General features: G+C 43.3%; 1 protein-coding gene across 2 annotated transcripts in view; it reads right to left on the reverse strand.

The window, feature by feature from the left end:
- Window positions 1–10,859: 10,859 nt before the first annotated feature.
- The window catches only part of KL (klotho), a 50,411-nt gene continuing 34,834 nt past the window's right edge, over window positions 10,860–26,436 (reverse strand). The window contains exons 2-6 of one of the 2 annotated variants that reach the window (XM_087758483.1): window positions 25,277–25,787; window positions 20,355–20,623; window positions 16,642–17,758; window positions 13,932–14,008; window positions 12,783–12,852 (exon numbers count right to left, since the gene is read on the reverse strand). In XM_087758483.1, coding sequence (XP_087614609.1) covers window positions 13,968–14,008; window positions 16,642–17,758; window positions 20,355–20,623; window positions 25,277–25,787 — 1,938 coding nt within the window. In that variant the 3' untranslated portion in view covers window positions 12,783–12,852; window positions 13,932–13,967. Of the gene's footprint in view, window positions 12,853–13,931; window positions 14,009–16,641; window positions 17,759–20,354; window positions 20,624–25,276; window positions 25,788–26,436 lie in introns of both variants that reach the window. The other variant, XM_009473671.2, reaches the window with a different exon arrangement.

Here is a 26,436-nt window from a genome sequence, read left to right on the forward strand (position 1 = left end):
ATTTGTTGACGTTACCTTTGAGGCAGGGTTCCATTTTTGTTTTTAACTAACCTAAGACCAAAAATGGTATTACATCTATGATTCAATAAGACTGTACAAGCCTGTTAATACTGTTCTTCATTAATCACATTTGTTCACTTTGACTTTATTTATTGCTGCATAAACCAGCTGAGTCATTCATAGCCAGTGTTTTAGCTCAGTCCTTCCAATAAAATACGCTCAGATTTAGTATGAGGTCAGTTAAGTGGGATACATTTCCTACATGAAGCTACAGTTTTGTGCCCTGATTCAGTAAACAGGGAAGTCTCTTCAAAGCTGGTGCTTTGCATCTGCCCTGGGTACGGGGGCTGTGGGGCAGACAACGTGCGCTCCTCGATTGCTGCTAGAGCACGACCCCACGTGCCGTCGTGCACACGTGTAAGGGCTGTGCTGGTGGGGGACAGCCCTGCAATCCAAGGAAGCAAGCCGGTGGGAGCTCAGGGTGGACAGGGGCAGGGTGACCCAGCACAGTGTCCCCACGGAGCAGCAGGACCCCAAAAAAAGTCAGTCATCTTCCTCCATGAGCTGTCTCACCCATGTTCTGTTGTACAACTCATAGGATCAGGGAGGTTGGCTGCCCATGAGCTCCTGCCTTGAGTTTATGACGAGCAATAGTTGCAATGTGCAGCTATTGTGTGGTTTTAAGTCTTAAAGACAGGGGAGCACTCACACCCTTTCATGGCTGTGTTGAGGTCTGGCAGGCACCAGCCAGCTGCAGGCACCACCACTGCCCACGTCCAGCCTTCCCGGGAGCAAGTGGTGGCTCACGAGCTGGCAGGGCCAGGCCAGGCCCCTGGTTCCAGTGGGCCTGCCGTCCCAGAAAGCAGCACCTCCTCCCCAAATGCCTGTAGCCATGGCAGCAGGTTTCATGCCGGCTGTTTTCCAAAACTCGAGCAATTAGAGCACTTCTGCTACATGAGTTTGCATAAATGAATACAATAGTGCCTCAGTATTAATGGACGCAGAATTTGTGGCCCTGGGAATGGCAGTTGTCTGACAGTAAATAATTTCTTAAGAAAATGAAGAGAAAACCTGGACAGTGGTTTTATCCTGTCTGACAAGTCATTGCTGAGCTGGAAGGGGCCCTGTGCCACCTGCTGCCGTTAGCAAGGTAGAGTTGTCCTCCTGCCCTTGCAGAAGCTCTGTCATGTGCTTCTGGCATCTCTAAGCCATGTATCAATGAAATAAGATTTCTTTAAAAAGCACATTATGCCATGTCTACCATTCAGCTGCCACAGTATTTTGTGTTGTTACATTGCCATTGAGAATACATTATGATAATTGCATTTTTAAATGTTATACTCATATCAATACCTCATATTTTTACCTCATCTGTTGGTATCAGTCATTAGTTGTAAATAAATAATTTCAGAGTTGAATAAATTTGCATACACTAAAGAATCATGTTTCCTTTGTGCGCTCATTTCATCCATTGGCACAAGAAAGACGGTTCTTTGAAGCCCTTGCTTTCTTTATTGCAACCTGCTGTACACTAAACTCTTCTGATATGGTACCTCAGTAACGATTTTAGGCTCAAAATGATATCGTTGTCCATTATACTGATCTATAGTGTCTTTAAGTATACAAGAGCTCCATGGCAAAGATTATATTTTCCAAAGAAGCCATTAAGCTAGGATGGCTGGCTTGAGAAGGTAAACTCAGGTCCTCAACAGTGTTTAGGTCCCTGACTCCCACTGAATTCAGCCATGTTTCTGCATCTGTGTTCTTGTCAATGATCTAAGTCTAGGTTCATAAGAGTGACTGGGGAGCTGGAATGCTGAATGTTGCGTTCACATTATCAGACTTCAGCCATCTCAAATCCATCAAGCCACTGCAAAAGCGAAAAAGATACAACAGCAGTTTAGTGATTCCTGTGGTTTGTCTTACACATATCTACAGATGGAATAAATGTCCCTTTGGATAGGCCTATATCTCTCGAACTCTCTCTTGAATTGTCAAAAGAAGCAGAGCATCCTCAGAAAACAGGATGCTGAGCAGGGAGTCAGCTATGAGGGACCATCGGGGAGGGGATAAGCCTTTATGTCCCACCATTCAGGGAAAGCTTAGTATAAACTTTGGACTGAAAGGAAGCGCTTTTCTCCAGTTCCCTGCCATGACAGAGATGGTCGGCTGTGTAAGTCCATCCTTTCTTGCAAAAAAATATAGTATGTGATGCGCTCTCATTTCCATCTCTCCTTCCCACATACCTGCAGCAATGTCAGGGCAAACAGACTGCCTTAACCCTAACCCAGCTCCTGGTCTGTGCAGTCTTTATAATGTTGAATTCTTGGGCATCCATCCTCTTTACAATGCCTTGCAGGAGTCACCAGCAAGGCGTCCCTCTGATGCAGTTGCTCTGCAGAATCGGTGTGAGCCTTGGAGGATCGTGGCATGCCTAAGAGATGGCAGGTAGTTGTTAGACGAGAGCACAAGCTGAACATACTGAAATGTCCGTGAGATGAAAATACTGGAAGAAATAACCAGAAGACTGCTGGCGCCTGCAACTAGGAGAGGATGAAAACTGATACTGTTGCTCCAGCTCAGTAGTGACATGGAAGAACTGGGGAGTGAACACAGACCTTGCCAGACAGAAAGCAGCACTGAAATGGCACGACCCACTCACAGTCCCCTGGGGATTCAGTATGGCCATGTCGTGCTCTTCTTGCCAGGTGTATGTAAGTCACAGCTGCACAAGGGCTTCATTTGGATGGGTGTTAGGCCAGGCAGATCATGTTGGTACAACTGCAGTTGCACATCATGGTGTGCCAGGACTAGGAATACGGCGCATCAAACGCCAGATTCAGAACAAGGTGGGTGTTTGGACTTTGCTAAAATGTACAATTTAAATTGTGACCTTCAACATCATGGGTCACTCAGCTATACTATGTAGAAAGCCAACATTTTCCCCCAAAGCAGCAACGGATGCAGAGCAGATCCTACCTAGCACTGTGTGACTATAGTCTGTCCTGCTCCAGTGTGCAAGAAACTCAGCTCAGCAAACACATGGTTACGTGGAACTCAAGGGCGAACACAGAGCAGAGCAGTGGGTCTGGGTTAATGAGTAAGCGACAGGGAAAATATTACACCACTGCAGACAGCTATTTGCCTGTCTTGTATAGGCTCACGTTGGGGAGGTCTCACACACTCCCAGATACCTTTCCTAATCCACAACAGGACCCAGACAGGAGACTCTATGCCTCTGATGAAGGATACCATATCTTGCAGAAAAAGAACCTGGACACTTAATCTCCTTCTGCCCCTTTTGACTCTGAAACTAGGATCTCTGTCCCACTGCCTTACTACTGACCTCCCACGGGTGGCTATTTTCCACTGCTCTCTTGCACTGCCTAAGCCCAGCTCGAGCCCAGCGTGCCCTCTTCCCCACTCGGTCACAGCATGCCCGTCTGCAGGCTGGGCTCCAGCCTGCGCCCCGCTCGCCCAGCCCAGGCTGCACAGGAGGCCACAGGGTTCAGCCTTCAGGGAAGGGTGATGGTGGCCAAGCGGTCAATGGTCCCAGCTGCAGCTGCAACAGGGGGGAGTCAGGCATTGCCAGCCTGCCAGGGCTCGAGTCTGCAAATGTCCCATGCCCCACACTAGGGACAAAACTCTGGGGTGAGGAGAGATCATTTCTGCTTCTCTCCTCCAAGGAGGCAGGAAGGCAAGAGCAGGAAAATAACCAAGAGCCTGTACCGTCGCACAGGTGCTCCTCAGCCCCACTGCAATGACAAGTCGGGGCTTTCCATCGTCTCCCAGGGACTGTGTGTCTGGCAAGATGGAGAGGCTGAAGGCAGCCATGGTTTGTACGCAGTGAACTGCTCTTTACCTTGAGCAGAGACTTGAACCGCAGCGTGCGGTTCATTGGCAGCAGCTTGCAAGGAGACAGGATGGGGTCCCAGCTGTGACTGCACTTTAACGAGAAAATACCTCGTTCTGTGGCAAGAGCTTCTGCTCCAGCAAGACACTGCCCTGCTGGGCCCGAGCAGCTGCATGGAGCGCCGCTGGCAGCCAGCTAGACGATTACAGCTTATTTCTTAATCAAAATACTCAATTCTGCAAAAGGGCACCAGGGAAACTCAGCCTAAAACTGCAGACTCTGCTCTTTCTCTTTCACCTGCTCGTAGCAGCTCCGAGACAGACACATGGCTGAAACACAGAGCCAGCACTTGCTACAGTGAGGATTTCCAACAGCTTGCGATTTATGGGAGCAAATTAGCCACAGGGCCATCTGTCCCTCCCAGACCACGCCTGGCCTGCTCCTTGCTGGAATGACTCCTTTTCCTTGAGAGGATACATATCGAATTACTTACTACTTTTTTTTTTTTTAATTAAATAAACGTGGGAACCACAGGTGGTGGAGCAGACGACAGTAACCCTCTCAGCAGCATCTGCGGGCCAGCAGTGCCCCGCCACGTGTGCAGAACAGATGCTAGCTGGGTGCCTGCGTGCAGCCTGACCCCAAAGCCAAGCGGGGCAGCAGCCCGGGGTCTGCCAGCCCGCTCAGCCCCCCGCTGCACCTCACCAACTCCAGCCGGGCTTGGGCTTCATGGCAGTAGGACCAGAAGCACCACAGCTGATCTGGCTTGGCCACAAGTAGGGAGTCCTTTTTTTCCCTCCAGACTGTTTCAGTTCAGAGACTTGCCACGGGGCTAGCTGAAAGCAGGGAGTGTGTTTATCAACACCAAACACCATCCATGTGCCACACTGCTGGCTGTCATTAACCAGCACAAGGGAGGAGCCCACCACGGCTGTAAGTGCAGACCACCGTGAGTTCACGGCTGCTCTGGTGTTTTGCTCGCTGTTGGCCTGATCCCAAGGGGACAGGAACTCAGAACTGGGCCTATAAAGTGCAGGATTTTAGCTCTCTAGCCTGGATTTCTCTTTCCCTGCAGAGTCACGTCCCTTTCCTCCTGGCCCCGGGAGGAGGGATCGTGCCAGCCCCTTCCCCCAGCTTGTAGCGTTGGGCTCATCACACATCTACTGCTTTGCAAAAGAGGTAAAAAAAAAAATGACTTAGGGAAAACTTCCCATTCTTCAGTGGCTGTATTGGGGGATCCCTGGGGAGCAATAGGGCTGCTGGTGAGGAAGGAGGCGCTCTGCTGCTGCAAATGCATTGTCGCAGCATTGGCAGCAATGCCCACACCCAGAGCACACCCGCAGCTCCCTCCTGGGGCCGTGGGACAGTGAGAGCACCATTTCAGAGCTGGCTTTTGGCAGGCCACCCTTCCCGCTTCCACAAGGCTGCAGAGCCTGAGCCAAACTGCCCCCCAGCATGGCACCGATGCACACCCGGACCCACCAGCGGTGAACCCACCCCAGCACGGAGTGAGCCCCCACACATGTTTTATTCACATACCCTTCCCAAACACCCACACCAAACCCCAGCCACAAACATCACCTTGAATGGGGTTTACTGGCTGGCTGTGCTCATGCCCAACGCTGTGCTCATGCCCAACCATGGCCTTATGTCTTTTTGAGCTGGGGTTATCATCTCGTTGCCTTGTGTGGTTTTTCTCTGCACTCAGAATGGTGCTGGGACACTTGTAAATAGCTGAGCAGTGACATTCATCTCACTGCTGAAACCACCAGGGCAGTGACAGAAAAGTTTGTGGTTATTATCAATGCAAATAAAAATAATGGTTGCAAAGAAGGAAAAATTAAATGGGTATCACCGGTCTTAAGCCAAAAGGTTACAATATGGCCTCCTTGGCCTCTTAATATTTCTTGCCTTGGGCAACCTTTTTCAGCAATCACTGGTATTTATCAGAAAAGAGATACAGTTATAGCGTTTGGGTTTTTCAAATAATTGAGTAATTTAATCTTTTAAGTGCCTCTGAGATCACTTGCTGTAATTAAAGACAGAAGATGAATGACTGAAGTACAAGAGCATTGGAGGACTTTAAAAATGAATGTGTCCTTGACTGTGTCTCCCGTGCATTTATATAATGATTATCCTGCATTAATATCACCAAACAGATAAAAGGAGAAAATAATAAGAGCTTGGTTGCATTATTTTTCTTCCAGTCCAGTAATAATATATCACCAGCTGGAGGAATGTGCCTGTGAATACCAAGCAGGAGCAATCACGTGCTGCCGAGTGCAGGACCCCGCTGCCTCCCGCTGCGAGGTGCAAGGAAAGGCAATATCCGCTCACGGATGCCGCAGCGCTGTGGCAGACAAATGAGTTACAAATGTGTATAAAATTCACAGACTTCCACCAGAAGTGGACTTAAAGGCTCAGCTAGTGCTGGGAGAGACGACTGCAACACTGGCAGCTTACTTTATGAGCATTTATTTTCTCAGCTTTTGGAAATAAGACCCATTTGATCCTAGTGGAGAGAGGAAGGCAGAAGGGTTGCTGCAAAGTAATAACCATCAACAAAAAATCCATAAGACCTATAAACAGTATTTTGTCTTCTAAATAAACTATACACCCTGGCATACCTATGTCATACCTTGGTATTTAGCTCCCCGTTTCATAGCCCAAATGTAAATAAATACATGCCTGAAGAGGGAAGAGGAGGTGGTGAGAGAGCTGGAGCGGGCCCTGCTCCATTCTTCACGCAGCACTAAGGCCCTGGATCGTGCCTGTCCCAGGCTGGAGGAGCGGCAGCCTTGCACCCCTTGGGGCACCCTCCGGGCTGGGGCACCCTCCGGGCTGACCGGAGAGGCTGCCGCCTGCTGGGAAGCCCTCCTTGCCGGCTCGCTCCCCTCCTTTTCCTGGCAGGGCATCCAATGGCTTCCAGCTCAACCACGCTATGCCAGACTACAAAACTTTCTCACCTCGTAAAACTTTACAGCGCAGGTAGTTTATACCGTTACACCTCTTGAACGAAACACTTGGCCGATTCGCAGTTCCCTCCGGCGCGAGGAACAACAGATTTCTTGGGTCAGGTGTTGTGTTTGTGCAGCCCTGCTGGTTTACAGCACTGCCGAAAGCCTGTTACAGAGCCCCAAGCGCAGAAGGCAGCAATGCAACAGCCAGCTCATTGCTGAGAGCCAAGCCACCATTTCAGCTAGCGTCCTGCCAGGACACGCCATTGGCTCTGCTTTTCCTCCGGGCCCCACTGCGCATCCCGCTCGGGAGGCGCCTGGGGCTCGGCACCGCTCCGGCTGGGATGTGCACCCCAGCAGGGCGCAGCCCGGGGGGAAACTCCAGCTTGGAAGCTCCTCTGGCTCCTGAGAGCCAAACAGGTAGGACTGAGAAGGAGCTGCCCAGGCCCTCTCCTTCCCTGCAAGGACTGATGCCTTAAAAAAATCAGTGAGAAGTACATTATACATCCCAGGTTAGGGGGGAAGAGTTAAAACTCATCCCTTCCTACCAAAACAAACCCCCAAGTCCTGTGTGTTACTCTCTTAGTAAGGAAGAAACTTTTGCCACTAATAGAAAAAAACTAAAGTAGAAACTAATCCAACTTGATGTGAATTTGCAGTCTTTAGAAAACATTACCACTGTCATTCCCACTGCTTTGAGCAGTGTGCCAGTGACAGTGACCACCTCTCCTGCACCTCAGACTCCTGTGGGCCTCCTGGGACTCGGGCCAGAAATACATTTGGATGAGCTCAGGAGGGCTGGGACTGGATAATGATGCTTCGCCATGTTGTGTTGCAACTCTTGCAACAAGGAGAAGCCTTTTGACAGTAAAATTCATCATGTAGGAGGTGCATCTACTAAGGGACAAACATGATGGAGGTAGGAAGTTTACACATTAGATCCTTTTTTCAAATTTTATTTATTTTAAGAAGGAACATTCAAAGTCCCACGGCCCATCCCCACGCCAGGGGACTGTTCCTCAGCTCCCAGGGCGAGGAACTCATGCATCCGCTTGTGCCTGTGGCTTTCTGCCCTGCTTCGTTAGTATTTTCCCTGGTTTCTCTCTGCCTCGCTGGCCCTTTTGCCACTCCTTCACAAACACACACACAAAGCATCATAAAAATAATAGCCAGCAAAATGTCAGCATCCACAAGTGTCTTGGCTGTAGGCTGCTATTATTTCAACTTTCTGGTTTCTTAACAATCTTAATTTTCTCAGAACCATTTGACAGAAAGTGTGTTTCTGTTCAGCTCCAAAATAAAAGCCTCTGATATGCTGGACCCTGCCACTTTCACCTTACCTCGTTATTCCTTCTTTTTCCAATCTCTTAAAAAGGGCGGGCTTAACCGGCCCGCACCAGCCTTGCGACGGCTGGGAAAGAGTGGTTCAGCAATCCACGAGTGGCACATCAAAGATGGGAAGAGCTTGCTTTCCCTCACCTCCTCTTCTCGGCTTTGCATGAGGGAAGAAGGAACAAGACTGAACTTTCTCAGCTGAAGCTGAAATCTATCACCTAAATCTGACGTCTTCGCCCTGAATAAGGGCATTTTCACCTAAGGGGTTTTTGCTAGCAGAACGAACAGAACAAGCTCTCTAAATGACTCAAAAGCAAATGAATACAACACAAGGAGAAAAGTGAAGGGCAAGTTGTGTGTTTAAACATGCCGACGCTTGTATGGCCACTGTCCCATTCATTAGTCTTTTCCCTTTCTTCTTCCTTTAACCTTGGCATTTGCTTTCCTTAGGATGTTTAATAAGGATGCCACAAACTGACTGCTTAGTGCCACAGCAATGCTGACAAAATCCTTCAAGCCTGTGAGTAACTCTGCTGGAATAGAAAAGCTGTCAAATTTACTTCAGTGTTACTATGGAATAAGCTATTACAACAAAACACTCTTATATTGGAATGGTTACTTCCACAGGCTTTAAAATAGCAATAGTCACTCTAAAAAAAAAGCAACCAACAAAAAATGAAAGAACCAAAACCCCTCCAAAGCCCTAGGTCTGTTGGAAAAATCTCTGTTTAGACACAGGCCTCAGCAGTCTCCAACAAAAGTTAGTGTTATTTATGTGGCCTTGGAAAAACAAACCATAACACAAACTCCTTGCAGGATTACCATAACAGCCTCTCCTAAGGTACTCTGTACTTCATGTTGCAAACCGAGAAATTGGACAGATTAAACAGTAAGAGCATGTAACAATTTGTTATATACAGTATCTTTATTTCATTTCTGAGATTGTTATAAAACCAATATAACTTTCATCCTTTCATTTAGCAAAGACATCCTTTCCACAGTCATGCTGCACAATCTTTTCAAGAAATGAAACAGAAGCTTTGCGCTCACATCACAAAAATATTTTTAATATAATTTTGTATTTTAGAACATGTCTAATTTGGAGCATTGAGCAAACTGGCAAGAACATTTCATCTTAGAAACACAGTGAAAATGAAGAAACTAGTCTACATCAGATACTGCATGTTAACATCCATCACATGCAGACTCTGGTTGCTCTTCAAAAAACAAAATACCATCCTCCCCTGAGCTGTCTTTGCAGTCTGGGTATGGAGTCCCCTCTGCTCAAAGTCCTTGCTACTGTCGGCATTTCTGCTCTAGATGCACAGATGGTGACGGGGAGGTGCCAGCTCATCGCTCACACGTGGGTATGGAACGGAAGAGGTGCCCCGGCCCACAGCCTGATTGCAGGAGGTGATTACCGCATCGGTTTGCATGAGCACACCGCAGTTCTCCTTGGACAGGTACCTAATCTCTGCCTATTCAAGGGCTTTTGTGTTGTTAGTGGAGGGTGATTTTTTTCAAGAAGATTGACAAGAAACTCTCGCTGGCCCCTGATTACATAAACTGAAGCAGATTCCTGAGGCAAACCCATACCATTATCTCCATCAGACCAGCCTGTATTTTTCCTGGCCCATCACTGTGCAATTCATTTGCCGAGAGCTATGCATTGCTGTGCACAGGCAGCACCGCAGGCAGACGGCTTAGGAGAAGGCTTTAGCAACCGCTGTGCCCAGCTCAAGCTGGTCTCTGCTCTGCAGTGATATTTAAAAACTCTTCTGAAGGGAAGAGCGCCAAAGGCTGCATTATTTCTATGGGCCACAGCCCCATGAGTGGATGCGATCATGCAGCTTTATAGCAACAAATCCCAATTTACCTACAAATTAGATATCCAGCTGGTGCCATCTGCCTGTCGGTGGTTACATATCACCCAGCCTCTACAGGGAGAGCCTGCAGCATCTCCTCCACGCTCGGACTGCGTCTCACACATCACACTGTGGCTGGGCCATTAAATAGCAGAGGGCAGCGACTCGCTGGATGGTTAATGGTTAGCGAAGTGTCAGGACGGGCTGGTGCCCACCAGCACGGCACCCGTGCTCTTCTGGACTTGCCCTGCCCAGGCCCCCTGAACCCCCTCAAACCCAGGGGAGGCACGTACACTGGGCTTCTCAAAAAGATCAGGCCCAGCCTCTTTTTATTGTACCAACAGCAACATAATTATAACATACATACACGCACACACACTTAACATACAAGTTAGGCATGACCTGGCTACAGTTTGTATTAAATGAATGTCACTTTTTGTTATGTATTGTGTAGGCATCTGACTGCTGGAGTAATGTATTGCAAGGTGATTCATTGCCACGCCATGGAGAAAGCCATTTGGCATTTCATACATTTCGGGAGAGCTATTTCTTTGTAATGCACACTGCACCAGGCACCAATGCATAAATAAACAGCAGTTTAAAATTTGCTCTTCTTCAGCAAGTCCTATCAGGCTATAAATAATTTTTATATATATTTTTAATACTTCATCACTTACCCTGAATTTTTCACCTTAATCTCAATACCAAAATATACATTAGTGCAAAGAGAGACCATTTTAAGACTGGTACTAGAGGACAAATATATTAATCATTATGATACGATACTAATTCTTTTCTATTTCTATAGATTATTTAAGAAAAAATATAATCTTAAGTTACAAATGAAAATCATATTTCATATGTAGGTTTTAATTTACAGTATAGAACCACAGAATCGTAGAGTGTTCAGGTTGAAAGGAACCCTGGGAGGTCATTTAGTCATCTACTAGTTATCTAGTAGATAAACATCACATTTAATACAGCATAATCAGCTTTAGTAGGTAAATAATTCTTAATTAACACAGAGCACATTTCCTTTAAAATATTCTTTCCAGTGACTGACATTATTCACATAGCAATAAAAATACAATTACAGCTGAAGGCAATGCAGGCCTAGAGTTAGAAAGCGGAGAAAAATGACCTCACTGCTTTATACCGAGGACACTCCTTATGTAGGGATTCTCAAGGCAGGCAAAATAATGTAGGGTTTTTTTCCACTCTCTCTCTATTCCTACAAATAAACAATATGTTGCTAATATTTTGCTAATTATTTATCTTGCTGAGAGAACAATGAGAGGTGCACAGACACTCAGTAATACTCTGGGATGAAATGCTGGCAGGGCCAGATCCAGTTGCACCAAGGAGACCCTCTAGCCAACCTGGAAGAGGCCTGGAGCAACAGCTCCAAGATCTCAGACCCTGGCAAAAGCAGCAATAAAGTGCTGGATTATTACACCAAAATGCTGGGACTTAAAGTCTCCACACTCAACACAAATAGCACGCAGAGACTATCTTACTAAATTACCCACAAGTTGCCAGCAGGTAAGTAGCCGGGCAGCAGCGGAGTGCCAGCTGTGTGCAACTTGCTGCGAGAAGTGCAGAAGCGGGGTGCCCCAGCCCTGCCATGCCCACGGGTACAGGGCAGCAGGGCACAGGGTCAGGTACACAGTTTTCTGACCACTGAGACAGCAAGGACATCCCATTCCTGCTCTCTGCTTTTTTACTGAGCAAATCAAAGAGAAGCCCTTTGACCCTTCTTCCCATCAGATGGCATGACCCCTGCAATCCCTGGACATACCCCTGCTGCTTTCCCCACTGAAAAAGACACAGTTCCTTTAGCTGAAGCTCCCCAATGACATCCTGAAGTCAAGTGCAGCCATCAGCAACCTGAATAGTAGTTAACTAATTTCCCGAGAGCTCTCAGCAGCACAGACTCAGGGGACCCTGTTCTTCCCTCTGCACCTGCTTTAGGAAAGGGGGTGTCCTTTCCGCCGGCGCTGCTTTGTGCAATTCTCCTCTGTCTCTGCTCAGCCACGTTCCCTGCTCCAGTCAGGTGTTGGCTCTGATCACGCACCACCACCATTAAACCCTAATTTGGAAAAGTAAACCATTTTGTTTCTCCCCAAACTTCTCTTGGAGAGCTTGACATTCAGGCTTTTCCATCACTCCATGTCTCCAAAACATACTTTTACCTCTCCAACTCAGCGAGGGAAAACCAAGGAGGGGAAAGCATCTGCTCAACAAAAGGTCCCAGGGAGAGTTGTGAGATAACTCCAACCACAGGAATTAAGGACTGGTCATAAACCAAATGTACTAAACCAGAGAAAGCGATTTCTGGAAGCCATATGCTAGCAGTTTCTTCTCAGTGTCAATGTCCTGCAGTATCAGGCAATGTAAATGCCTGCCTAGTGCTGAAGCAATCACGACATTGTGCACTCTTATTTCTGATTTCCCAAGGGGATGCAAGAGAAAGGGCAGCGAGTGATGTATTCAAAGGGGCAGCTCTATTTATACCTTCTTTCTACCCTCTTGGAGTAGTAAGTAATGAAGAATATAGTAACAATAAAAGCAACAAATATGAAAGAGATAAAGGCTAATAATGATTTTCTGGTTCGGAAGAAGTGGCATTCAGAACACGAGGCAATCTCTTCTGGGCACAGCAACTCAGGACTTTCGGGACCAGGAAAACCATTATTGTCAATGATTTCTCTGTAATGTTTCATAGAAGGCTTTGGTTCGTATCGATTTGCAACGTAACTGTAGAGGCCATATTTAGGAGCAGTCTTGTCATTAAAAGAGTAGACAAAATATCCTTGCAGGTTAACGTTATCCAAGGCGTAAGCTGCGAAAGAAAACAATGGATTGAAGAAATTAATAAATGTCACTTTGGCATTCAAGAGCAGTACCATATCCCAGTACATAAAGCAGGGGCAGGGGGATGTTAAACCCACATCTGCACTTCTCTTCCCAAAAATAAGGTATGGTACATGTACATCTATGAGGTGTTTGTCACAAAAAGGAAGAATTTGTCAGCCATTGCCAGACAGCGTGATCTATGAGTACCCTGCAATTTGTTTCCTTGTGCTTGGCAAACACAGCTGTGAGTGCATGACTGTGTTTAACGATCAGCATGGAGCCTATCATGAAAAGATGGGTCTCTTTTTTTATATATGAAAGAATACAGGTTTTGGTTTTCCTGTACCTGGACTTCTGCAACCTGTTTCTCTGATTGCTCCTTCTCCCTTGCAGAGCACCTCCTGATGGGGACAGCCGAGGAACGGAGGACGTCAGGCTGCACTTCTCACTAGCAAATACACAGTGACAGCAGAAAAAGACGTGCCCATGCTAAGGTCATGTACTGGGATATCACCAGTGCAAGTGGGTGGAAAGGTTATGCAGATCATAGGCCTCTCTTGTTATTGACCCAAGTTTCTGATCCAAGATGACCTGTATTAGTCTTTATTGAGAACATGTCCACAATCAATACTGCTAACTTGGCTACTGGAAAAGGTCCAGCAGCTGGAGCATTAACCTTGAGCCATCAGTCCCGCTTGACGAAACCAATCAATCCATAGCAGTAAACGCAAACTGTAATACTTTACCTCTCAAAATCACTGTTTTTAACAAATTAAAGCAACATCTTCTAGCAGATGAACACAGGGCTGACAGCTAAAAATTGCTGAATTTTCATATGCTTCTGAAAATAATTCTTTCTGCAGCCACATGCAAGACATTTAGCACCTCTAACCTACCCAGGACAATTAGTTTGTGTTTGTAAAACCGCATGTGGATTTAATGGTGTTACATAAATGGTTACTGCTGTTCTTGGTTTTCAGTTGGCAAAGATGTATTTAAACAGTGTACAAAGCCGCAGTCCGAAGGGTCCCATAGTGTATTCTGGAATCATTCATCTGCACACACCTGGTGGCTCCCCTGGAACAAGGCAGGTGAGCAACATTACTTGCACAAATGCTGCCATGTGCAGTCCCTGAAACCAGCTGGAGGAAGAAGGCAGAACACGATCTTTAAGGCAAAAGCACACATGTACCAAATCCTCTCCCATTCCTCTCCAGCATGACACTGAGATAAGGACATGAGATCTGTAATTCACCTCAGTTACTGCACAGGGTCTTGCAGAAAAAATGCAAGTTTTGGAGAAACCTGAATCAGTCATGATGCCAAGGTTAAGAGCTTGCTCCCTGTGCAAGGACAAGATGGACAAAAGCACAATACCAGAGCGGGAGAAGAAAAAAGAATGAAAAAGCTGATCTTACTGATGGACCAAACACTACGGAGGAGTGTATGATGTCAAAAGTGGGAGCGTGAGCTTTAGGGCAAGTATAATGGCAGGTTAGCAGGGACATATTCATCCATGACAAAGATGGTGGAAAGATAGGAAAATATGGCTTACACATGATGATTAAGTTGAAAAACATAAGAGCTATTTCCAGGCAGGACAGAAGAGAGGAGAAGAAAGGGATTAGGGGATACTGGTACCAGATCAGTACGAATGACAAAGTTTTGTAAAAAACAGGGGGATGTGCAGGTGTTCTGGCTAATGGGAACTGAGAGAAAAGCCCATATCCATACACACTTTGAAAACAGAAGTGCCAAGAACTGGTATGGTCTAAAGTGGTAGGAAGGAGAGAAGCAATACAGAAAAAACAGATTGAAACCATAACCCCAAATATAGCCAAGATAAGTTTTTTAAATACAGATGCAGAAAACATGCAGCCAGTGCTTCAAAATGCTGGTGAAGGAATTCTTGGGCACTTAATATTGATGTCCAGTAATTCGTGAAAGAGGTGGAAATTACAGAGGAGGAAGTTAAAGCCAATACTTAACAGAGTGGACAGGATGACCTAGCAAATTATGGAACTGCCAGCCATCCTTCACTACCGAGCTAAAGAGTGGAATAGATTATATAAGGCTTGATAAATAAGAATTACAGGAGATATATATGATTAATGCCAATCAGCTTAGCTTTATGAAAAATAAATCTTGTCATACTAACTTGACATCTTTTTTATGAGATCAGCAGACCAATAAAAGTGATGATGTTTGATGTAATATACTGAGAACTTCACAAGGCAACTGACTTGGTATTATATGGCATTTGGATCAAGAAAATAGAATGTGACAAGCCCATAATAAAGAGATTTCAATTGGTCTCAAATAGAACTAGTAAGTCTAGAAATGTTAAGTAAGCAGGTTAAGTAAGTTTCACAGTAGGTGTATTTCTGTAGTGGTCATGGAGATTGGCTTTTAGCACTAAGATATTTAATGACCTTAAATGTATCAGTGACCTGAAAGAAAAGTAAAACTATTTCTCACAAAGTTTGCAAGTAACACAAAGATTAGGGACATAATTTGGCTAGCGTAGCAAGCTTTGCACAAGCCAGCAACTGGCATTTGAACATGACCAAATGTGAGGATGTCAAAGAAGCAGCAGACCATACTTTGGTAGAGGAAGTTCTGCCTGAGGGGCAGGAACCTGTAACTGAGTTTTTGAAATCTCAGCAGATAACCACAGCGTATGTAACCAACCTGCTGCCATGGCCAAAAGGGCTAATGGGCTGCTTAGGTGTACAAAAGAGGAGTAAAAGGGTAAGAGGTTACGTTATACCTGCCTGACATATAGGTGTGGCTGTGGCAGGAACAGTGTGTCCAGGTCTGCGTTTACCCCTCTCAAGAAGAATGCTCGCAAATGGGAAAAAGTTTAATAATTGAAAGGTTCTAAATGATGTTTGATGGTAAGGGACACGAAGAGCTTTGTCTGTGCCATTTATCAGAGATAAATGAGAGAGAGCTTGTTTTCTGTCTGTGAATACCTACACCGGTAAAATACATGGAAATGCACAACAAAATGACTTAAAGCTGAAGCTAAAGAAATTAATACTAGAAGCAAAATTTATATATATATCTATACATACACTTATATACAAAACTAGTAAATAATTAGCCACTGCAACAGCTTACAGTGGGATGTAGAAGATTCTTCATCAGTAAAAATTACCTCATTTGGGTCTTGTGCTTTTCTTAAAAAACAGCGTGTTGTTGTATGACAGGATGACTCAAAATGCCTCCTTTCTGCCTTATAATTTATGAATCTTTGAGACAGAGAGAAAGACTGGTTTGGGTTCTGAATAGCAGGAAAGAGAGCAGGAAATGGCATAATGAGGTAGACAGCTGAATTATTATGAAGATCACTGCTGGATACGATCACTGTGTTGGATAAGATACAGAGACAGCTGAGGAACAGAACGCGTACCCAGCCCTGAGGCACATCAGTGGAGAGAAGCAACAAAGCAAAACAACAGCAGAAGTGCAATAAGAAGAAAATCTGACTAAATACATGTGGAGCTACTCACATAACATCTACTTAAATTTCTTGAACCACAAAAAAGTTCTTCTGCTGTCTTATGCAGAACATGTGCAAGGTCAGTCTTCCTGATGTTTAGTAACACCAATTGATCGTAAATCAAAGGAAAAACTATCTGTTATGCTGAAATAACATTTAATTTATGGAGTATTCTACATAGGATTTACCTTTTAAAGTTAAACATACTCTACCACACAGTGTATACTAATACCGGGATTTGTGACATATAAACCATCTATGGTGCCTTACCTTTTAAAGCTTCATTGATGTAATTCTGTATGTAATACACTCTGAGCTTATCATGCACTATATTCTGGTCATCGTCAATTCCATTAGCCATAACATAAATTGGGACATCGCCGTACTTTGATTTAACCCACTTGAGCAATTTACGCAGTCCCCAGGGCACTACTGCAGCTCTGTTGGGCGAGTGCAGCCATGTGATGTCATTGATCATTTGAACTTCAAGATAGTGGTCATATTTTAGTGCATCTTCTTTCTCCCAGCCCACAAGGGTAGTAGTGTAGTGACTCAAGGCAAAAAAATCAAATGAGCCCTGGATTAACTTCTTTTCATCTTCTGAGAAATAAGGCAAGTGGAAATTATACAGGTCAACACTGTTTCTTCGATGAAGCCATGCTCTCATCACCTGTGGGTAGTCACCATTCCCAAAGATGGGCTCTGCAAGCCAGCCAATGTCGAACTCCAAAATTCTGTCAGCAACTTCTTGGTCATTCCTGGAAAAGGGACAAGCTGGTTCTACCCAGTCGGCTTGCAGAGCTATAGATATTTTACCCTTCTGAGATCTCCTGAATTCTTTGTCATAAAGATGCCACGCTTTTGCATGGGCTTTCAACAGGTTGTGCCCTGCAGTGTAGGTCAAGTTTTTCACAGACGGTTCATTCATTGTGATCCAAAATTTGATATGGTCCCCAAGACTTCTAAAACAGAATTTGGCATACTCAACAAAAGCCTGAATGGTTTCTGGGTTTTCCCAAGCTCCATATTTCACAAGGGAAACTGGAAGCTCTTGATTCTCGGACATAGGTTGCCATAAAGCAACAACAGGAGTTATGTTAACTCTGAGAAGTTCACTAGCAAAACACTGATAATAATGTACAAGTGTGTGGTTGATTAGAGAAAGGTTACCTAAAGGAAGGATTAAAGACCATTTCAGGGAAAAATGAAAGTGCGTGACATGCATTTCTTGCAGAAGAGAGATCTGGAGCCTGATAGCAGCAAAGTCAACACAGTGACGCTTGCGTTTCGAGGTGAAAACTCCATCCACTTTAATAAGCTTCTTTGTCTGGTGAACATCCCACACATAAACATTAGAGTCAAGAAACTGGGTAGGTGTCGTGTCTACCTAGGTAGAATAAGAAACATACCAGATTCAAGCCGTTTGTTCTAGGTAGGTGGGAACATCATAACCATCAGGCACAATGTCGTGAAAGAATATCGTAAGTCAAAACATTGCATTTAGCACCTCTCTCACACCTCTGATATGATAACATCTCTGGCTCATATGAATGAATTAATCTTCTGTTAACGTATGACGTCAGAAATGTACCAAATCTATATGTCATTTTCATCCTACTTTCCAAACAAGCTTATGCTAATGGTCACCATGTTTATATCTTCTCCAGACTGCGCCAGTCTGTATGGGAAACAAGGGATTGCTCAGGGATAAGGCACTAAACCCACAACAGATCTCCAGAGAAGCAGATCTTCAGCAAAGACTACAGTAATTTTTAAAATGTTTTCCTTTCAAGATTAAGAAGCTATACCGAAGGGCCTACAGAGAGACTGTCTGGTGTAAATTACCCAGTAGCTTCAGTTTCAAGACCACTCCCTGAACACAGTAAAAGAAATAATGAATGCAACATCACTTCTGTGTTCAGTTCTTTTCCTGTCTATGATGAAAGATGAGTAATGCTCTACACTTGATTTTCAGCACAAATTCAGCTGACAAGCAAAATTTTTCCTTCTTGCTAAAGATGTCCTTTTTTATTTAACTCATACTGAACTCATTTCCAAGTTATTTCAGCAGGTTGTTGATGTCTGAATCAATTTTTTTTCAGGCCTCCGAGTAAACCCACTATATGTCAGTCCAACAATAAATGCATTTCCCCTAAGTCTTGAAGGCTTCAGATGTCAGAATTGCCTGTATGACATACTGGACACAGTAGAAGATGAGCTTCTCAGGGTCCAACAGAATTATACTTTCACTTTTTAATGAATATCACAAACACAATAAGGACTAGAAAATGGAAAATTTAATTACTTAAAATAATGCACAGTGTAAAATCCCCTCATTCATACTCTAGCGTAACTCTCACAAGAAGGATCCAAACTACAAGATACTGGTACCATATGTGTTCATTTGTCCTTTTTTCCTTTTTGTTTGGTGCAAGGTTCCTCCTGAGTTCAGGTTTCCTTGTCCTGCCCTCTGTTTGAAAAGCAGGTGTCAGCCTACAACCAGTGTTCAACTTGTAGCTGAGGCTCTGCAGACTGTATAAAGAAGCTGCTGAAAATCAGTTGCTATTTTCTCCGGAGAGGTCAGTACTGTGCTTATAGAAGAAAGCAATAAAAAACAGTGTGTCTGAGGGAAATTGCTTTTCTGGAGAATTGTCCCTTGTAGATTACTAAAGCATGCATTGCCACTAATGCTGTGGGAATGCTGTCAAAAGAGTTTTTCCACTGTGATGCATCTACAAATCACACTACCTAAGCCTTACAGCACAAAATGTTTGAATGGGCTTTTGAAATGAAAATATTCAGCTTTGAAGGTTTTGGGGATGGGAGGGATTTTTTAACTGTCTTAGGGTGACTGACTCTGCAACTTTATAGCTGTTATCGATCCCAAAGGCAGCAATTCCATTTCCAATCCCTAATCTATCTGGGAGCTAGGAGGATAATGACTGCTGAATCTTCTTGGAAATCAGTGTACCAGGTAACGAGGCTGCAGCATTTTTCAAGAGAACAAAGTCAGATCTTACTTTTGGAGTGAGAAAAAACAAACAAGCCCCCTATACTCTTAAGAAAGATTCTCTCTTTGTGGAAAATCTAAATTAAAAATTCTGTTCTTGGATCAAGCCTCAGCGTTGAATTTAACTACACCTCTTTACTGTGGTTAGAGAAGCCCTGCAAGCCAAAACAGCATCTAAGAATTACAGAGCCAAACTGTTACAGAGACCATAACTAAGCTACAATTTTTACACATGCTATGAAGTCTTAACATTTGTAAGGTTCTCCAAAGTATCAGATTTAGTTGAAATAAAGAGTGATTGCTATGAACTGGATCCATAATTAGCTAGGTGCTATCCAGGGGCACTGAAGGCCTCCGTCAGACACAGTACTACACAAAATGACAAAGAAGGAATACAGAAATTTCATCTACATCTAATATTGTTTGCTTTTTTTTACACAAAAGCCCTCTAACAACAGTACCAGGATATATATGCAAAAGATGTAGAAACATGCCACTGGAGTTAAAAGAGCTTTCAGGAAGTTTTCTAAAACATGTATTATGACAACAGACAAATGTATTACCATTAAAATTATGAACATGAAAAAGTAGTAGTATTTCCCATCCCATAGACTAGGACATTCGGAACTACACTTTAGCAGATCTAATCAACTTCCATTCGAAAAGGGCTCACTTCAAGTAACTGATCACATAACATGTCCAGGGGAGATGAGCATCAGATCCCTTTCAATTTCCATATGTTTTTCTAAAATGTTATTTATCGTATCTCAGTCTGACTGGATCTCCTTGGTCACACACAGAAAGTCTAGTGAAGACTGAAAGATGCAGTGTTTGGTACAAAAGCCCTGAACCTATCTCCTTGCAGCACTGTGGTAATATGTATCTGCAAAGACACTCTATCCAGCAAATTTACCAATATGAACTTGCACACTGATCTGGCTGGACAGCCTGTCAACTTTATCATCAGACTCACCTGAATGTAGTTGTCAACAATTCCCCAAGCAAAGCCACAGGGAAAAGTTCCTTCTATGGGCTGGTTTTCAGGCAAAGGTGGGAAGCCATTTTTTTCTATCAGCTTTTGATAGAACAAGACAGAAGATTTGGGCACCAACTTCTTGTCGTGGCTTTGAAAATCAACATAAAACAATCCACGCCGAATGCTGTATCCCCTGTGCCATTCAAAGCCATCCAGGAGGGACCAGACTGTGTAGCCAAACACATTAACTCCATCATACCGAATGGCTGAGGAAAGAACAAAACCAAACTTATCGCAGTGCTCATTTTTCCTCTGTTGATTGCACCGTATCAGCAATGTTTGCGCTATTCATGTGTAAGAACAATGCAATAGGTCAGATAAGTATCTCCGGGCCTGCCTCAAAGCCTGTTCAGGGAAGATATTTCAACTGCACTCAGGGAGCTTGCCAGGGCATGGATGCACTGTGCAAGGCAGTCAAGGTACCTGGCTTGCCTTTAAACAAGCCAGATTTAGAAAGCAAAGCAGTGCAGCAGTGGTTTGAGCAGTGCTGCTAATTAGGCGTGCCAAACCTCAGCCTCAGAGCAGAGCGCGCTACACTTGAACTGTTTGTAGCAGCTGAGCTAGTAACTGCACTGCACTGGACTCTGCTAAGCACACACTGCAGCTCGCTCCAGGGCAGCTGAAGTGCCATTAATGCAGCACTACCATGTATGCAAACAAAAGTCACACTCTTTCTGATCCTTCCCCTCCACTACAAATACATATTAAGAAAACACTGACAATGCTTTTGGGGTGCTGATGAGTTTTCATTACCAAGGATTTCAAGTAGAAGTGATAATGCAGGAAGACCCTCTTTATTTGGTAATTCTGTCTCTTTACATCTTTTATAGCATAGCATTTTCCAGCTTAAATATTTAAGGGTTTCTAAAAAGATGTATATGTTCTAGGTCAACTGTTTGACTTTTAAGAATCACTGCACACTTTGTAGGTTAAAATCGGGGTCTACTGGCATCTCTTAGTATTGCCAGCTTTACAGTTTTATTTTGAGATTCCAAACGATACTCACTTTTAGTTGTATTAAACACTGAGATTCAGCAAAATGTTCCTGGGCAAGGCTCAGCTTCAGGAAAGCACAAAGGAGTGTGCTTATTTTAATTATATAATTAGACCCACCCTAATTCAGCAATGCATTTAAACACACTCTGAAATGTTCTTTTGAACTTGAGTTTGGCTCCGTAGCCAGCAGAGTTTATCTTTATTACTCACCATCTTCTGTCAACCCAAACTGGATACTGACTGAACATAATATTTTCCAGCCTAGTAACACTGAAAGCGTTGTTTCAGGCAACCAGAATATCAAGATCCTCATTTCCTGGTTTTATTAATGTACCTCATTACAATCAGTTATGAAGGACCACATGGATTCTTGATCGTAACCCTGTTTGAATCCATTAAATGAACTGCAGTTAAATAAGCAATCAATTTGGCCCAGTCTTTATCACAGGTCATGAGAAAATGTCTAGGAAATGGAATATTTCTCTTCCTAAAGGCATCATTCTTCTGTGTTTGGCAAATGCCAGTATTTTTCTAACCTCTGCATGCATCCCTGATGACATCTGCTGTACCAGCAGAGGAAAAGCCAATACAGGTCCACTTTGTGAACTGGTCTCAGGGAGAATTTCTCTTTGAACAGCATCTCGCCCCTTCTGTAAGTCATCACACAGCACTCCCACACTTCCGGAGCACCTCATTAAAATTCTCCTCAAATCCTCCTTTAAAAAAGCATTCACTTTTAAGTGTCACCTATGAAAGAAGGAACTTGAAAAATTTTTGGAAGTTCCAAAATTTTGGAAGTTGCAAACATAATATCCCACACGAATTGCATGCTACTGAAAAACCACAATGAAAATTGTTGCCTTTGTTTTTCTTTTTCCTTTGTCTATCATCTCCCCTCTTTTTTATGTCTGGTGGTGAGCAACCCAGGCTGACTGAAACCTAAACTGTCCTTGCTTCTGAAACTGAGTGGCCTTGTCCATACTTCCTACTGGAAGTAACTCCTGACCTGAGCAATCCCCCACAGCATGCCTAGAAGTGTCCTACTGTGCAGGCCAGAACTGGGTTAAAAATTAAACAGCACTTCAGCTCACGCTCTGTTTAGCTCACTAGTATAGAAACAGTCCAAGGAAAATTAGCAGATCCATAAGCATCAAATACAGATCCTTAAAACCCTCTGCTCAGCTGCTGTCCAACCCCAGTGCGTGAAGGTGAGGTGTGTGAAGCCCACAGCCCCTGCTTCCATGTGGAAGACACCCAAGGATCTTTGTTTTTGCCTCTAGACATACCTGAGAATAGCTCAGTCCTGACCTGTCAAGGGCCTGGCTGTTCCTGTTCTCCTTAAGACTCTTTGAATTCAGACCTGCTAACTCCCCAGATAATGACCTAACCCCTTGGCTAGTCAACATGGCACAGAGGAGTTTGCATGCCCTTCTGGTCAACATGCTACACTTTGCAAGGAACAATCAATTTATTTGTTGTACCAGAGACACAGCAAGCAAATGAACAAGACCCTAGAGTAAGTGGTTAGATACCCACCCATGTGAGAAGACATCTCCAACCAATTAGCAGCTCTAATTAATATTTAACTACTTTATATTACAGCTCTATTTACTCTATTCAACCCTAGATGGCATTTGGGGAAAAAAAAGAAAGATCAATAATAATAAACAGTAAAAGAATTTAGGACTGTGAATCCCAAAGAGAGAAACCCTCTCCTAGAGAAAAAAAAAAAAAAAAAAAAAGATGTACGGAGCTTGTCTACAGCATGCAGTGTCAGCATGGGCACCTACATCAGCACTTCAACTGAAATCAGGAGCACACTTTTGAGCAAATCTCCCTCCTTATCACACTTCGGTTCACATCACAGAGTGATGCGATCAGGATGCATGACCTGGGTTCCTTTGGGGTGAAATTAATCCAGAAATGGGCTTCAGTAAAGCACACAGTGTGGACACCAGGCCCTCAACACCAACTCTTTTTACTCTACAGGCTTGCTCCAACAGGGCTGCACTTACTTGTTATCATAGATATAGAAATAAGCAGTTTTGTCTGAACCAGTGCATATACGCAATCAGGCAAAGATACTGGCCAGATCTAGGAAGCAGCAAAACCACATTTATGCGGCCCTGGGTCTACATTAATTATACTTGCTTCTCAGTGCTACAGCTCCAATGCCATTTTACTGCCCCATGACTGGTGGAGTGAATCTGGTCGTAACCAGCTCACGAACCTCTACGTTACAGTGCTTTACTGCACCGGATAGATGTCCTAAGTCTCCGAGAGAGACAACATGTGCCTTTGTCTTTGGTCTTTAAAGCTGTCCAACAAGACTGCTCACAGCCAACACGATGCCTTTTGTGGATCTTTCTCAACTAAATTCCCCTAGGTATGCATAGAGAACTTTGGTATTTACACTGCATTTTGCAGATTCTAATGGGCAGAAGAGTTGGGTGCAATAATTTTCATCGTAATGATGCCAAAGTCCCTTCTGCTGATTCAGTCTGTTTCTGCTTCTTTTTTTTTCTGTAAAAAGTTTAGCCAAGTGTTCATATTCTTAACTTAACATGACAAGACTACTGTTGTTGTTGCTATTATTATTATTTACTGGTGGCACATTAAAAGGAAAGAAACTCTGCAAATTGAGATTGTTTCCAGCCAGCTGTGATTAAAAGGCAGATCCCTTATGTACATCCAGCAATTTACAAACTAAGCAGAAATATGGGTAGGGGGAATAGGACCCCTTATAGCTCTTCATCTGACTTCATGCAAACTAGTAATACTGTACTTGCAACAGTGAGTAACTGTTTCACATTTCATTCCTCCCATTTTGGATGCACTGGCTCATGTATTTATTCACCTTTTAATTTATTTGTAATAATTAGGTTTCTGGAATAGCAGGTGAAACAAACGTGGGACTCCTCTGCATCTTTATGGGTGCTGAGAATAAAATGAAAGCCATTTTTGCTCTGTATGAAAATGGCAATGTAACACAATAGGTATCTCATCTGAACTAATAGCTACAATAACACCGTTTTTAAAACCAAAACGGTAAACTGTAGACACGAAAATTAATCATTAAATTGTAAATTAAGACATTAAAAGACAATGAAAGTGGAAATGGGAACTTATTGGTGAGTACTAGGATTGAAAAAATCTGTTTTTCCACAAGGAAATGGGAAAATAGAAAGTAACTCTTACACAAGGTAGTATATTTCTCTTACTGATTGGAAAAAATAATAGGTTAACAATTTAAATAATTTAGATAATATAACGACAAACACTCAGTTCTCCTTAAACTGATGTAAATTCAGATTATTGTGATTGATGTCCAGAGCTGTACCAATGTAAAATTTGTGCAAGGGCAACACTGAGATGCAGAATGAAAGGGTTCCGATTTTTCATTTAAAAATTTATTCTTTCAGCCTTATGTTTTCTTCAGAGGAACTCCTATTGCATAGTATTTACCTTCCCACATATATATTCTGACGTTTTGTACATATGCATTCATATATCTAAGATATGGAAAACAACTATTAATAAATAACACAGTAAGTTTCCCTAAGTCCATTGAGAGTATAGTTCACACATGTTTTGCACTTCCTCCCACCAAAGACAGTAGAAATTTTCCTACTGACTTCAAAGACAGCAGCATCAAGCTCACCAAATGCTATCTGCAGATATTAAGGGTCTTCAAGAGCTGAAAAGAACAAACCCAGGAAAGGGATTTGGAGTCTCATTTCACAAGTGCCAAGATGAATGTTAAAGACTAAAATTAGTTTTCAGCCTGGTTCTTTAACATGTCTTTGTAGGCTATTTTGCATTATGATTTTGTCAAGCACATATTAATACAACTTCAGTCTTACCTTTTAAAGTTTCCATAATGAACTTTTTGAGATAGTAAATGTATTTGGCATCATCTCTCTTGGTGCTACCAGAAACAAACCAGCTGTTCTCCACAATGAATATTTGGGGGTTGTTATATTCAGCGCTTATCCAGTAAAGGAGCTGCCTCAGGCTTATTGATTCCAACTGCTGGAATTTCATGTGGGAGTCCAAGAGCTGGAAACTCAGGGTAGCTCCAAAAGAAAGAGCAAAAAAGTCTGCTGTTCCCTTGATATATGTCTTCTCAACTTCACTGAATTCAGGCAACAGAGATGAGAGGTTGCTCCTCATGCTCTCTGGATAGTCACCATCAATAAATATGGGCTTAGCAAACCAGCCGAGCACAAAATCAAGGGATTTTTGACATTCTTTTATGTTTTTTTCAGTCGTATGTTGAGGCTTTATCCAGTGGGAGCTAAGGGCAATGGACACTTTTCCTCTTTGAGTTGGACGAAAATGGTCATTGTAGAGATGCCAGACTTTAGCATGGGCCTGTTGAAAAGACAGACTGTAATTAATGCACCTGAAATTCCATTTTAAGTAACACAATTAGTGGCAGGTAGTGACGTCCAGTGTCACGTAGTAACCACATAAAAATGGCATTTGAGGGCTCAGCCTTATTCATTCATCAGCAGTTTACAACTCCTAAATTAACTTTTCTTTAATACCATATTAACACCATATATCAACTAGAAATTGCCAGTTGGTCAGGGAAAACAGCATCTCCGTTTTCCATGAGATACTATTCCAGGCACTGAACACGCTTTCGGTAATTAGTCAGACACCTTTATTAACTTTTGTTATAGAGTTCAGACATACTTCCAGTATTTACAAAAATGAAAATGCATTTAACTAAACATGTTTCAAAGTATGTTTTCATTATAGGAATATCACTTTATCTGTAGATTCACAGATATATAAAGAAGGAAGGTCTATCCTTAAGAACTGCCCAAATCTCTCAAACAATACAAGACAGCAAAACACCTTTGAACTTATTCCTCTGTGAACCAGAACACACAGTATAGGAAAAACTATCAATCTGGGTTTAAAAAAGTCTGGTGAAAACAATTTACCACAGCTCCTGAAAAATTATTCCAATAATTCAATTTAATTTGTTTTATTAAAATTGGCTATCTACCTC

This window comes from Nipponia nippon, unplaced genomic scaffold, assembly GCF_047370975.1.
Source record: "Nipponia nippon isolate SJK-2023a ecotype South Korea unplaced genomic scaffold, ASM4737097v1 scaffold_2, whole genome shotgun sequence".
Lineage (NCBI taxonomy): Eukaryota > Metazoa > Chordata > Aves > Pelecaniformes > Threskiornithidae > Nipponia > Nipponia nippon.